Below are 15,017 nucleotides of genomic sequence, written 5' to 3' on the forward strand. Positions count from 1 at the left end.
ACTATACACTTGCTTGTTTATTATTACTTAGAATAATACCTTTTTTTCAGTCTCCAAACCCAGTATCTGTGTGTGTTGATTAACATGTCCTAAATATTTGTGGACATTTATAAAGACATATACATATTTTCTAAAATGTGTATATTTTTATCCATATAACATCTGCATCATAATTTAACCACCAAAAATATGTGCCATAAAATACCAACAATGTATAGTAATCTTTTCAAAAGATATTTGATAGGATTTTTGAAAAGTCCTATTTTACTTTTTAAAATGGCTTTCATTTAAAAGCAAAAGGAGAAATCGAAATGAGTTGAATTTTTCAGAGAGCTGAAATTTTATTGCATGTAATATTTACATTTTGTTCAAAATAAGGCATATTTGATGAGAAAAGTCAACCTCTTACATCTAGTAGCTCTCTCCAACTACAACTGTCTAGGATTTGGTAATTCTACAAGACAACTAGACATAACAGATGGGCCATGGCATTATCAGGTTGACTATAAATCTGACCATTATTATTAGATCTTTTTTGAATTAACAGACATTTATTTCCAAATTAAGAAAAAATATGAACATTATCAACTTGCAAAATGATAAAATTTCCTTCTTTTATTACTATAAGCTATTTTATTACCAATTAAGCTAAAATATACCTATTGTTTAGTGCTCATTATATATTAAATTATTCAATAATACTTCAACTGCCAATGTCCATTGCCAAAAATCACCAACAGTCTATATATGGTGGAGTAAACAGGATTTCACACATACTACATTGAAGTGCAACACCGAGAGTTAATCTCAACTTATTTCAACGTCAGTATTATAAACAGAACTGGAATAAATAAATGTACTTTGTTATTTTGTATGTGTTCTCATGTGTCTATTTGTACAAATCCCTTGAGTTGAAATTTGTTCCTATATGTACAAAACTCTTTTCAGGGATAAGCATCAACTTCATCTGAATTATGAATATGAAAATCAGAGTAAGGAAAAGATTTTGCTTTGTATTTTCCTTATGGCTTTCTAATATTTGAAACTAGGAAATGCATCAAAATAGAAAATAGAGAACTTCAAATGAAGTACAAATATGAAAATCAAAGTAAGAGGAAGATTTTGCTTTACATTTTTCTTAATGCTTTCTAATACTTGTAACAATGAAATGCATCAAAATAGAAAAATAATTATCAATTATGCATTATTAATATTTGCATAGCTAAAAATCCATGTGGCAGGTAGAATGTGTGATAAGAAAATAAAATATTATCTTGAGTATTTCTTATTTACATTTTGAATGTTATTCCCTTTACCGGTTTCCCCTCCCCTTCTTTATGGATGTTCCCCTCCCCACCCTCCCCCATTGCCACCCTCCCCTCAACAAGAAATACTCAAGATAATAAAAATATATATATATAAAATATATTAGAATTGGACCTGACATTAACTACTTCCTAGCAGCACATGGAAGAAAGATGAAGTCTAATAAAACTGGCAGTGGAGTTTGAGTATGTTCAATAGTTGGGATATGCATATATCTTACAATAAATAAATAATTTACATTGAAAAAGACTGGAAGTATACATTTGGAAATGTATATCAGAGACTCATAGATTTCAGCAGTTCTCAATCTGTGGGTCATGACCCCTTTGGAGGTCACATATGAGATATTCTTCATATCAGATATTTACATTACTATTTATAAAAGCAGTGAAATTTCTCCTATGAAGTATCAATGAAATAATTTTGTAATTGAGGGTTACCACAATGTGAGGAACTGTACTGAAGGGTTGCAGCATTAGGAAGGTGGAAAACCCATGATTGTAGAAGGCTGAAGTAAAATGTCTTGCACTGCAGGGTGATGAGATGCAGCCACACACAGTGATGATATTTGGGTGTCATGACACATGGTGAACTGAGGTGCCATCAGTTTGCCTGTGTGTAGTTGTCAATATTTCTACACAGAGACTCAAATAAACAAGTCCCTCTGCCCTCAGCCAAAGTGGGATTCATCGAATCCTGCGTAAAGAAACAAAATTCTATTCTTCACAAACTGTTTTCTAATATTTCACAGTGGGAAAAATTAAAAATTTCAAAATGAATGCTCTAGCATGTCTGTAAATGTTTCCACTATTATTTTTTAAAGATACAGCATAAACTGTACAGATTTACTTCATTGATTCCCAAAGAAAACTTATTGAATTTAACACTTACATCCATACATTGAATATAACCCTTACCTTTACATCAAAATAGTTAGTGAGTTAAAGTTATCTATGTGGTGTCAGGCTGTCAGGAAAGGTAGGAGCTAAATTACTTTTTCAGATGATAAGTTATTATTGAAATACATTACAAAATTGGTATCAAATTCTTTACTTGCCATCTTTTCAGACTTTCTTTTTTTACAGAAAAGGATCACAACTTAAATTTTTACTAAATTCTGCATAAAATATAAACCTACTATTTACAGTAATTAATTATAAATAGATGGTAATTTCTAAAACTATCACAGGTCAGTGACTATTTTCAGTCTGGACAATCAAAACATGATTTTAAGCTATAGTCAATATGTCTATCTTTGATTTTTTAGTTGGATAATATGTTATGAGCATAACTATAAGCAAAAAGAGAACTGATTATCCTTTTGTAAGATAGAATATCAATACATATATATTTTAACTGTGCCTTATTTGTCTGATTTATGCTTAAAATTGACTTTTGTCTTTTAAGTCCAAATGATAAGAAATAGAGATATTGCTCGGTAGCTAAAAACACTTGCTCTTGTAGATGACCTGGGCTCAGTTGCTATTACCCACAGGATAGCTCTCAATTATCTACAACTTCTGTTCTAGGAGATCTGAGGCAATCAGCCTAAATGTGGTGCACATAAGTAAGTGCATACACATGCTCATACACACAAAATAAAATTAATAAATCTTTAAAGTGTGAACAATAGGATCTGATAAATATCCTAAGGAAACACACACAGACCAATTTTTCCCTCCCCAAAACCAGTGCCCACTGATCACTATTTTTATCATTTTAATCTTTTATCATTTTAGTCTTTTATCATTTAGTCTTTTTCTAAGATGTTAACCTCAGTTGTCCTAGTAAGTCACAATGTCTCAAATTCATAATAGTCGCAAAACAGGTAGTGCTGCTATACAACCCAAATTATTTTTCTGTTAATTATCACATTAGAGTGTCATAGTAAAGAGATTAAAAATTGTATGATTTTCTCTTATATTTCAGAGAAGTTTAATTTCAGTGAGAATAAGGGATACATTTGATAAAGTTACAGTATATTAGACTACACTTTCAGGAAAGATTATGATACATGAAATGTCAAGGGGACTATAAGTCCAGACCTAGACTTCAAAGATATAGATACATACTTATTTGTGTCTGGTCATAATTGAATTTTCTTCTTTGGACTTTCCTTCCTTGTTTTGAGACCACGAAATTCTATGGTCCTTTATACTTCCTACTTCCTCTCAGTGCAGACACTTCTGTGGTAGGCTGTAAATATATCTGCTGAAACCATATTGTTGAATATGGTTCAATATTTTATACCATGACAATTCATTGCTACAAGATATTATTTATGCTTTTATATTCTTCAAACATTTACTATAACTTAACAAAATCACATTCTTCTAGTATTAAAAAATAAGTGACTTTAATATAATTGATTTAAAATAGATATTTTGCAGCTATTCTTTCATCTTATTCATTTTGTGTTCATTGACTTCATCTTCAAGTGTTTTTTTCCTTGAGAGAAAAAAGAAAAATTTATCCTCTGACATCCCCTCAGATGAGTTAGCAAGAGGCCTAACAATGATTCTATCTAAATACAGCTTGGTTAAAATATATATATATATATGTATATGTATATATGTATATATATATATATATTTATATATAAAGAAGCTAGTGGGATAGTAGTAAGCATAAACACCATGAATAATAGAAACTTGTCAATGAAGAAATGATATTTTAAGAAACAAACCTGTGTCTCAAAGATACTAGAAATCTGAGTTCATCTCTTATCATGACACAGACATAATATTCAGAATTGTTAGCGAGACGATAATATTACTATCTAACAAAATGCTTCCAAATTTAGAACACATACATTTATATGTTTCTGAAGAGTCAATTCCTCCAAGTGTTTTTCCCCCAGAATGATGAGAAACTTGAAGTAATGAACATCCAGCACCCTTCCCTTACACAAGAGGACAAATCAAGCACAGAAATTAAAATTATGTGCTGAGAAAATGGACATGAATCCCATAATAAATAACTTTCTATTCCTATCATAATAGATTGGGCTGGGTGGAAATAAGCTATACAATGAGACAAAGAGGAGTAAAATCAATTCAAATTATCCCACCTCCAAGCAAATTATGTGTCATTTTAGCAATGAGAGAGAACTTGAAAATGATTTCACGTTTCTGTGTTTTACATAATACATCTCATGTATAATCTGAAAAAAAATGAGGTCAGTTCATGAAAATGGACAAGGAGATTCCATCATGGAGGTACTTGTACTCAAGAGACTTTAAAAACAGTACAGTCTGTAAAATAATGTAAATGGACGCAATGCTCTTCAACTCTGTCCATTTAACTATTTGAAAAGTTTTATGTTTCAGTTTGAAAATGATACCCACTTCCTGCGCTGCACTCTGTGTGACTTATCTGCTTTATTTCAGTGGAGATGAAAATAAGAAAAAGTAGAATTTTGAGCAAGATTGTAGTGGCATATATTGTATTTTCAGATGGTTGTGATTAAATTTTAACAATTTATATTGTTGAGAGACAGGAATTTAGACCACAGTGTATCTGTTCTTTCTTACTTACAGTTTCCTTTATTGTATATTCATTTTTGCTTTGAGTCCTCAGATCTTTCTGAGTGTTCTATTTTCAGGATTATGTGCCACAAGACACTGGCTCCTGCTTTGTTTGCACATGTTTCCTGTTACAACCATGCTAACCTAATCAGTTCCCCTTTTCAAAAGCATTGGACTTGCACTCGTGCAATACTTCCCCAGATGTATGATTATGACCATGTGATTGGTTGGTTAACTTTTGAGAATCGATCCAGAAGGTGACAGAAGACCTTTGATATGAGTATGTCTACTTAATGTATCAATTACCTTCCATACCATAACATACTACTGAGATTTAATATAACATGTAGGTTCTCCTTCAAGCATCAGCTTCTGATAAACTGGGGCCTGGATAAGCATCTCTACTTTGAGGTTTTTATTAGATTCTTTCATACCCTTACAGGTAAGAAATCTATGCTACATATGAGAGAGGTAACCTTACATTACTACAAAAAAAGAAAGAAAAAAAGAGAGACAGAAAGGAGAGAGAGAGAGATAGACAGAGACAGAGACAGAGACAGAGAGACAGACAAGAGAGGGAAAGGAGGAAAGACTTGGCCTTTAGGCAACCAGTCAAAGCAACTCCAGATACTGGCAAGTTATGTTACCCCAGTATAATTGTTTAAATATGGATCCCACCAGCCAGGTTCTTATTTCACCTTAGCTAAGAGGACACTCTAATGAAGAATTGAGCAAGGCATGTAGCAACTGATTTCCTGTATCCCAAGTAAAAGGAGCAAAAATTCCTTAATATTATTGATGACTCAAGTCATGAATGTACTCTCCTTCGTAAAACTTCCTAAGAAGTAGGCAGGTTTAGTAATGTCTTCAACTATGAGACAATCCATGCCTTTATATCCAGGATTCTTTAGTAATGCTGGCACTTCTCATGCTCGCTCAGATATGTCTCCTCCAATGTATTAACTGAAGAATCTGAACTCATTAATACCCTTTAGTTTTCATCAATGAAAGAACTAAAACAAATCAAGTAGGATCTAGGCATCTTTCAAAGAAAAGTATAGGAAATGTTTGACATCTCTCTAAACTATGGCATTCTTGGAAGAATATTGGTGTTGTGATAGGTCAGATCTTTACTGATTCTGACTTCAATGGTTAGAATATATGAAGATGGGTTGTACATTTTAGAACTTGAGTGGTGCATAGGATTTTAGGCAGTCCTATAATTTCTTTGAATGATATTATTATACTGGATACCAAAATACTAGCATTTTATTGTCTGTGTATTCAGCAATGAAAACAAAACTATTAAATCCTACCCTCATGGCAACTATTCAACTAGGTCCTAGTGAAAATCTTACAACTGTTTTCAAATGCCGTACTAAGGCTATGTAGGACGTAAAGTCAGCCTATCCCTCCATGTGTGAAGAAAAAAATCCTTCTGAGGGATAGATTTGTTATTCAACCTACTCAGTGGGAAAAAAATGACAAAATTGTACTTGGGTATCTAGATTCCCATTAATGGTCTATTACATGTATTACATTCTCTCTTCTATATCTGTGATCTAGTGGAAGAAGGGAGGCTGGAAAGTAATTAAAGCAACCAGGAAGAGGGAACAAGAGAAATGTACACTCGTTAAAGTCTTCAGAGAGTAGTCATCTACTACAACTACTCTACTTGAAGAAATAAACTGATAAATCCTATGTCATTTACAAAACATATTTCTGAAGATAAATTTCTCCAGTATTGTGTGTTAAGAGGGAATTTTGTCTGAAAGAACAAGAATATACTTATAATGGGAACCCCTAGTCTCCAGATGACCTCCAAGTCAATCAATAGGTAAATCTTGTAATATCAGGCATGACTGTAAGGTTTCTAATTAATAGTGATGGTTCCAATACTATACTTACCTCTTTCTCTGGGCAATTCTTCCTGGCTATTTTCAGGCTTATGGGCATCAAAGGGATTATTCTTATCAATGCTTATTTCACTTTTATGTTATTTTATTGTGTAAATTAATCTCTACCCATAATTTTCAACAGATACCCAAGAGTCATCTTTCTGTGTTGGAAAGATTTGTCAACAAAGATGGGGGTTCAAAATTATTTTCAAAGCCTTACAAAAATCATAGGATTGAACAATGGGTCAGGGAAATCAAGGAGTTATTGCCAACAGTTCTTCTATTTAACAATCAGTATGTACCAATCCTATTCCAAATACTGACACTACAAGCACACAAATATAAGTTGATGAAGGCACCATTGTGTTTCTTCTTACTGCTGAATTTTCTCACGTCTAAACTTTAATGATATTTCAAGCACTCATCAGTAAATTTCTTTGTTAGGAGATTTTTAACTCCACCACCCTCTCTGTTAATTTCCAGTGCAGTCTGTTAAGACATCTAGTGGAGACTACACAATGGTACAAGCCCTTGGTGTCACAAAGGCAGATATTCTTCCTGTATAGCAAACGCTCCTTAATGCCTATACTTTATAAAAACAAATTCCTTCTAAAGTCCAATAGTGAATAGTCATAGATTTTAAAGACGTTCCATTTTGTACTTCTATAGCTTCTGAAAATCAATTTGTTTTGCCATTGAATCGACTGCTGCTATAGACTGGAATAGACAGAATCATATACGGTAGACCTCCCTTGGTTATTAGAAACAGAGTTCATACTTTTGGATAGGACCTAGCTGTATACCAAAATGATGTAACTTTAATGAAATGGCATTTTAACACATAGGTGATCTAATCTGTACCCCTTCCTTAAATGAGACACCAAACCACTAAATAAAACATGAAATTCACCGGAAGATGATATAAAGTTTTAATGCCCAAGGCCAGATCATCATCTTACTCAGCATTAAGTTTAGGATTCACTGTAAGTCTGGAGATAGAGTTACTTCAGTTAAATATAGGGACGTCATCCAGGCCCTCCCAATGCTCAGTGAGAGAAGTCAGGCCTTTTCGTGATTATCAGGCTAACAAAAATCAGCTTTGATCACCATGGTAGCTGTATAGATAATTTATATATAAAGCTTTAATAAGAAATGATGTATATATCCCCCTTACATGGGCACAAGATTAGAAGGATTTGATAAATTAAAATCCTCTGCTCAAATCTTCACAAGTGAACAAAGTGCAGAGAAGGAGAGTCTCTGTAGTTCTCAACTACAGGTAAGACACCTATATCCTATCCTACCCTACCCTATCCTATCCTTCCCTACCCTACCCTACCCTATCCTATCCTATCCTATCCTATCCTATCCTATCCTATCCTATCCTATCCTATCCTATCCCCATCCTCATTCCATCCCCATCCCCATCCCCATCCCCATCCCCATCCCCATCCCCATCCCCATCCCCATCCCCATCCCCGTCCCCGTCCCCGTCCCCATCCCCATCTCCATCCCCATCCCCGTCCCCATCCCCATTCCCTTTCTCATTTCCAAGGCTCAGGAATCATTGCAAAATATAGAGGGGAGATTTTAAGAGTCTAAGATTAGAGAAGACTGGAGTAAACAGTCCACGTGACAATACTGTTATATTCATGAATTCACAGCCGTTCTTATTGCTCACACAAGACCTGTGTAATATCAACTCATTCAACTTTCTAGTGGAGAGTATGAAAAGGTGCTTAAGTCACCCAAATACTTAAAAAGATAGTGACAGTTAATAGTTTTATGGGATCAAGGGTCATTGTACACCAAATGTGTCACTCTTGGTTGGCTGAGCATGCACCAGTGGATGGCCCAACTCCAGGAATATAACGAAGAACAAAATAAATCAATGCTTTTTATTGTGTTTTATTTTTCACTTCATTTTTTAACTTTTTAATATTTTTTTAATTTTGGCACTTATTTTATTTTTATAATTTTCTTTTTATTGAAAATAGGTTTTCTCATAAAGTATATCTGGTCAGAATTTCCCTCATTCTATTTCCTCCTAGCTCTGTACCTCCTCCTGTCTCTTCTGGATTCAGCACCTTTCTGCTTCCTTTTAGATACAGCAGCTAAACAGGGCAAAACAAGATACAGTAAGAAAATGCAAAAGGCTTCATCATATTGAGGCTGGACATGGCAACCCAACAAGAGAAAAAAAAGTACATCAAGCAACCTAACCCATGCTTAGTTGGAGTAGGGAGATAGAAGTGGATCTAAGAAACAAATGGAATAGTTGAGAATGAACATGATAAAATAATTAGCAAGAAGTTATCAAAATTTGGAAAAGTTTACTCAACCAAAAGATTCTATTAAAGACATCTGCTTTATGGTTACCAAAATCTCACAAGCAGTGTAAGCCATATGTTACTGAAGTGCAAGAAATATTCTGAAAACTTAATAAAAGACTGTGGCTCAATTCCTGAACTCATGGGATATTCATCAAAACAAAAACAGTTTAGCTTATTAACCTAAGGATGGTGCAGATGGTATAGCTAGTATTTCTATGGTTGCTCTATGGAATCTTGTATTACACATTACCAAAGTTCAAAGTCATGGATATTTTCATGAAATTCCACTAATACATCATCTATTTAGGTGATCTATATAATCAGATTTGAACAACCTCAAGCACTACCATCCTTTTTGTTTGTTTTGTTTTGTTTTTGTGTTTGCTTCTTTGTTTGTTTTATAGTAACAACTGGCAGTATAATGCCTTTCACGGGAAAAAGTCTGTAGCAGAGCCTTAAAGATAGTATAAAGTCTACTTGAGAAACAAATTATTTTAATACTTTCTTGGTTCACTTTTCATTCCTACATTGAGTGGTCCACCTCACTCCAGAGTAAACACCAAACTACTACATTACTCTCTGTGTCTCAGAATTATTTTGACCTAGATCACATCACAAGGTCTAGGGGATATAGGGAATCTAGAACAAGATCATAGTAATAAGACCACATCTAGGGGTTAGGGATTTGGCTCAGTGGTAGAGCGCTTGCCTAGCAAGCACAAGGCCCTGGGTTCGATCCCCAGCTCCGAAAAAGAGAATAAAAAAAAAAAAAAAAGACCACATCTATTTTTGCAGCTATGCTAATAGATACTAGTTAGTTTGGGTCATATAAAAGTTTAAAGAGGAATATCTTGTTTTATATCTTGCAGTACAATTTGAATGCAGAAAATGTGGTGCTTTTTATAATACTAATAAACTTATAAAACAGAGGGACTTATTAAAGTTGTGAAAGTATCTGGTTTGTGTTCACTATTTCCATTGTTTGTATTCTGAAGAAAGTAATCTAATGTCTGGTGGCCCCTTGTATTCCCCAACAGCTTCTAAATCTTCTTTCTCTGTAATTACTTCAGAATACTAAACTCATGAAAGTGATGTCAGAGAGGTATTTCTCAAATTTTATAACATGTATATCTTCTTATATCAATATCCCCTTACCTCTAGTCATCCTAAAAACAAAAGAAGTAAATCAATCTTCTTTTTTTTTTTTTTTTTGCTTCTTTTTTTTGGAGCTGGGGACCGAACCCAGGGCCTTGCGCTTCCTAGGCAAGCGCTCTACCACTGAGCTAAATCCCCAACCCCGTAAATCAATCTTCTTTTTTTAGCCCAAATTTGTTCTCTCTCTCTCTCTCTCTCTCTCTCTCTCTCTCTCTCTCTCTCTCTCTCTCGTGTGTGTGTGTGTGTGTGTGTGTGTGTGTGTGTGTGTGTGTGTAGATAGTAGTTGATTCTCTTTTTCCCTATATGTGTTATATAGACCAAACACAGATAGAAGGCTTGGCAGTATAAGTCTCTACCCACTGTCAGGAACTATTGTTAACTATTATTTTTTAACATTGTTTAAATTGGGTTTATTTTAAATTTATAAATATTCAAAGGTTAATACTTTGACAAACAGTGTGTTGTGATTTTCCTTAAAAAAGATTAATGCTCAATTTTTGACTTTTTAATCTATATCATGTCCTTTTCTAGACCCCCACTTGTGAATGTATCAAAAAATAAATCTTTCCATTCAGTCATTCCTACTGTCACTACATAGTCAAGGGACTCTGGGCAAGACATATGTATATATATATATATATATATATATATATATATATATATATACACATATATATATATATGTGTGTGTGTGTATATATGTATATATGTATATATATTTTTTCTTAAGCATTTAAAAATGCAACTAGGCTTTTAAAAGCTATAAAAGACTATCACAGTTGTAAGTAGAATAAAGAGGGAGAAACTACATTTTATTACCTGTTGAAATGTGACATGTAATTGGTACACATTTTTAAAAGCACCAAGTGAAAATGGGCCTGTGCTTTGCTTTTTACAAACAGAACAGCTATAGGTGAATTTGAAAAGAAAACACGTTTTACAAAAGCAATTATTCTTTTTTATTTGTTTACATTGCACTGAAAATTTACATCATACTTTTACAAAGTTTTTTTATCATAAAAATATACTTCTTTACAAAAGTGTATGCATTAATATAAGAGGAGTAGCCAGTTGCAGAAGAAACGTCATTTAAACAAGATCTTAAACATATTAACCTTAACATTAGTGAATGAATCATTGTTATTGCAGTCATTTGAATAAACAAGAATAAATAACAGATGGCATAAAATTTAAAACTGCATCCTGTCAGTAGAATACAATGTTGAGAAAATTGTATGAATTTCCAAAACAATGTATCTCAAAGTGTTTTACAAGAAATTCACTAAATGTAGAGATAGCTCAAGCAGTGCTCCCAGGTGCAATGGTTTCTCATAGGCACTCTTGTCTCATGATACAAAAGCGAGAGCCGTCACAGAACAATCCAGATTTGAAATGGACAACAACAGAGAGTTCACAATGAGTTTGTGTTTATTCGGTGAAATGAAATATGACAAACAAACAAAAGGAAGACTATGCCCTATTAACTAAAAAGGTCAACACTGCAGCACGATGTAGCTTTCAGTGAGCTAACGACAGCACACAAACGTTTGTAAATCAGACAATGCAAACACTGGCTGTACCTGATACCTACTTAAAACATAGGGTATAGACAGAACATTCAAAACCTGTCAAAATCGGATGAACACATATATTCAGGAAACAACTTTATATTGGTGATCTGAAAGAACTTCTTGGTTCTTTTAGTCAGGAAGTTAAGGGGTAGATCAGAGTACATTTTACCACTTTGTTCAAAGAAACTAAAAAGTGTCAAATGCAGCAAAATGAAAGATTCAGCTAGAAGGATGTGTAGACATTATAAATTAAATGCAGACATAATAAACTGTTTCTATTAGGTCTTTCAAAACCAAAATAGTGTTTGGTTAAATGATGATAACAAGCTGGTGTGTCAGATAACTGCAAAATAAGCATCTTTACAGATAATTTTTGTGAGCCAAAACCCTTCGTAGATGACAAAGAATATTGAGACAAACGTCTAAAGAGCTTCTCAGAGCTCAATGGCTAAAACTGTTTCCTTAATAATAAAGAAATAGGAAAGGTCTCAGAATGACCTTTCATCTGAAGAAACTTGAAAATGATCCTAAAAAACATAATATCTTTATTATGAACACAGAATGCCAGATTCGGGTGGGCAATATTATTTCTTCTGTGGCATCAATTCGCTCAAAAATATTTAAAGGTGTGTGCCATTCCAAAAGATCTAGAGAAATAAGGAATTCAATACCTGGGATAAAAAGGATGAACTGTAGATATGTGGTGTGTATGAACTACAGACACGTGGGTGCGATGTAGCTTATGACAGCAAAGAGAAGTCAGTGATCTATTGACTCTGGTAAGTATAGCTCTTATTTTCTACCCTATATCATTTTTTAACCCAGTCCCTCTAATATAGTTTATAAAGCACAGAAATACTGATAGTGGATGCTCCTCCAATATATGCAAATAAGTTTATGTTTTAGAATAATCTCCTTTTTAAAAAAAGCGAATGAACTGTGAGTGAGCACTCGCAGAGTGCAGCCCGATTTCTGTAAAACTCTCCACGGTAAGCATGAAGACGGAGTCCGATCCAGTTTATGAAAAAAACACTCTTCGCTATCATTCCTCAGGAAAAGGTGACCCAGCAAGTCCTGAAAAGTGTGCTTTGTTTAGCAGTGAACTCAAAGTGCACTGTTCAGTGTGTCGATTTCCAGGATTCTGAAGAAGGCAACGTGTTGCCGTGTTATACCATTGTGCAAACTGTGTTCAAGTTGGGGTCGAATCGAACTGCCTTCCCCTCCACAGACTTGGCATTGGTGTCGTACATGGGATTCTCAAAGGCTGCTTGACCATTGTTATTTTCATGAACAGAACATCCTGTGTACTGAGTTTTGGGGGCAGTCCTGTTAGAAAAATAACATTGATAGAGTCATGTTAGGGTGCTTCTTGAAACAGCAGTCTAAGGTTCGAATAATATATTTCATTAGCACTGGTAGGTTATAATGTCACTTAAAAGTATTGAATAAGAAATTATAAGCCTAATAAATATTTATAAATATCACATAAAATATATTAAAATAAATAAATGATATTGACTCAAATTTTCTTGAGAAATAAAAGTTACTGCTTATGTACAATATATAGAAGGTATGTACCTTTAATTGATAAAAATTCACTTATCACTTATTAAGTATGTGTTTATGTTCGGGCATCATTCTCAATATTGAATACATTCTACTTTTTAAAGCAAATAAAGTCATGATTCTTGTGAATTTAAATTGAAGTGATAGAGAACAACGATTATGGGTAAACAGAACAAGAAGTGTAGATCATGACAATTCGACAATTGTTTTGACTCAAAAGAAAGAGTTAATGTAGAAAGAAATAATCTAGAAATTACTTTAAGAAAGATGATGAAAGAGTCACAGGCAAAGGCCTGCACCCAACCATCGAACAGAAGCTGCTGACCCCTGTGGTGGAATTAGGGAAAAACGGGAAGAAGCTGAGTAGGAGGATGATGCTGTAGGAGGACCAGCAGTCTCAACTAAACTGGACCCTGAAATCTCTCAGAAACTGAACCACCAGGCAGGCAGCATATGCCAGCTGATAGGAGGCCCCCAACACATATACAGCAGAGGACTGCTGGGTTTGGACTCAATCAAAGAAGATGCTCCTAACCCTCAAGAAACTGGAGGCCACAGGGAGTGGGGAGGTGTGGGGTTGGGGGAGACATTCTCATGGAGATGGGGGGAGGAGGTATGGGATGGGAAACAGGCAGAGTATGATCCAGGAGGGGGATAAAATATGGATGGTAAACCTTATTTAAATATATGTATTTATTTAAATATAAATAAATATAAATGTATATTTATACATATCTATTTATATGAAATTATATGGGAATTAAAAAAATTTTGAGGCGTGAAGAATAAAAAGACTACAATTCTAAAATAACACAGAAATTTGAGCTGCATAAAGACTAGATAAATGTTTGTCAACCAAAAGTCTAATTTAGTTGCCTCGTAAATGCAAATCTTTAGCTTTGTTGTCAAATTGTATATATACGAGCTATAAAGTATTAAAAGCTAAAAGAAAAGTTTTGCTGACATTTCTGTCCTGAAAATGTTTCCAAACAATTACAGATAATTAACATTTAAACTTTAGTGTTACTTAAAAACCAATGGAATCTAGGCAGGTTGGTGTATGCTACTCATTTATAGTGCCTTCTTAAGTTCTTACCCCTTTCACTAGTGCTTATGTATTATTTCTTTTTCCTAATCATGTTTTATAGTTTTTATTCTCAGTTTCATTTTTATGACAAAGAAGAGATTGGCCTAATTCTTAATGAGGTCTTGCATAAAAATAATCTTGATTCCTTTTCTGATACTTTATAATTTTCAACTATCAGTTACATTGACATTTTTGTTACACATTGTATTATATTATTTTACTGTCTTAGTGCATTTTCTTTGTTGTTCTTATTTCAAATATATGTAAATTCAATGGAAATAAATTTTAAAGCACTCTCAGGAATCTTGACTTAAACTCCTGCGTGAAGGAAATTTACTGGAAGAATTTACTGTTTGGGCAAGAGAATAATTGACAGCAACTACAACTCCATCTCTACGTTTCCTTGAGCAACTATTCTTACAATAAATACTAGGTAATAAGTTATGGGAATCTCTTTTTTTTTAAATTAGGTAATGAATAAAGAAAGAATGGAATCAAGAATGTATACCAGAATTGACTCTTTTTAATATTGATCTACATTTTGAGACATTTCA

General features: G+C 33.7%; 1 protein-coding gene across 1 annotated transcript in view; it reads right to left on the minus strand.

Moving 5' to 3' along the window:
- Positions 1-11,173: 11,173 nt before the first annotated feature.
- Csmd3 (CUB and Sushi multiple domains 3) overlaps positions 11,174-15,017 on the minus strand; it is a 1,310,498-nt gene continuing 1,306,654 nt past the window's right edge. The window contains exon 71 of the mRNA XM_087559497.1: positions 11,174-13,136. Coding sequence (XP_087415623.1) covers positions 12,977-13,136 — 160 coding nt within the window. The 3' untranslated portion in view covers positions 11,174-12,976. The remainder of the gene's footprint in view (positions 13,137-15,017) is intronic.

The sequence above is a fragment of the Rattus norvegicus genome, chromosome 7, assembly GCF_021556685.1.
Source record: "Rattus norvegicus strain SHRSP/BbbUtx chromosome 7, alternate assembly SHRSP_T2T, whole genome shotgun sequence".
NCBI classification, from domain to species: Eukaryota; Metazoa; Chordata; class Mammalia; order Rodentia; family Muridae; genus Rattus; species Rattus norvegicus.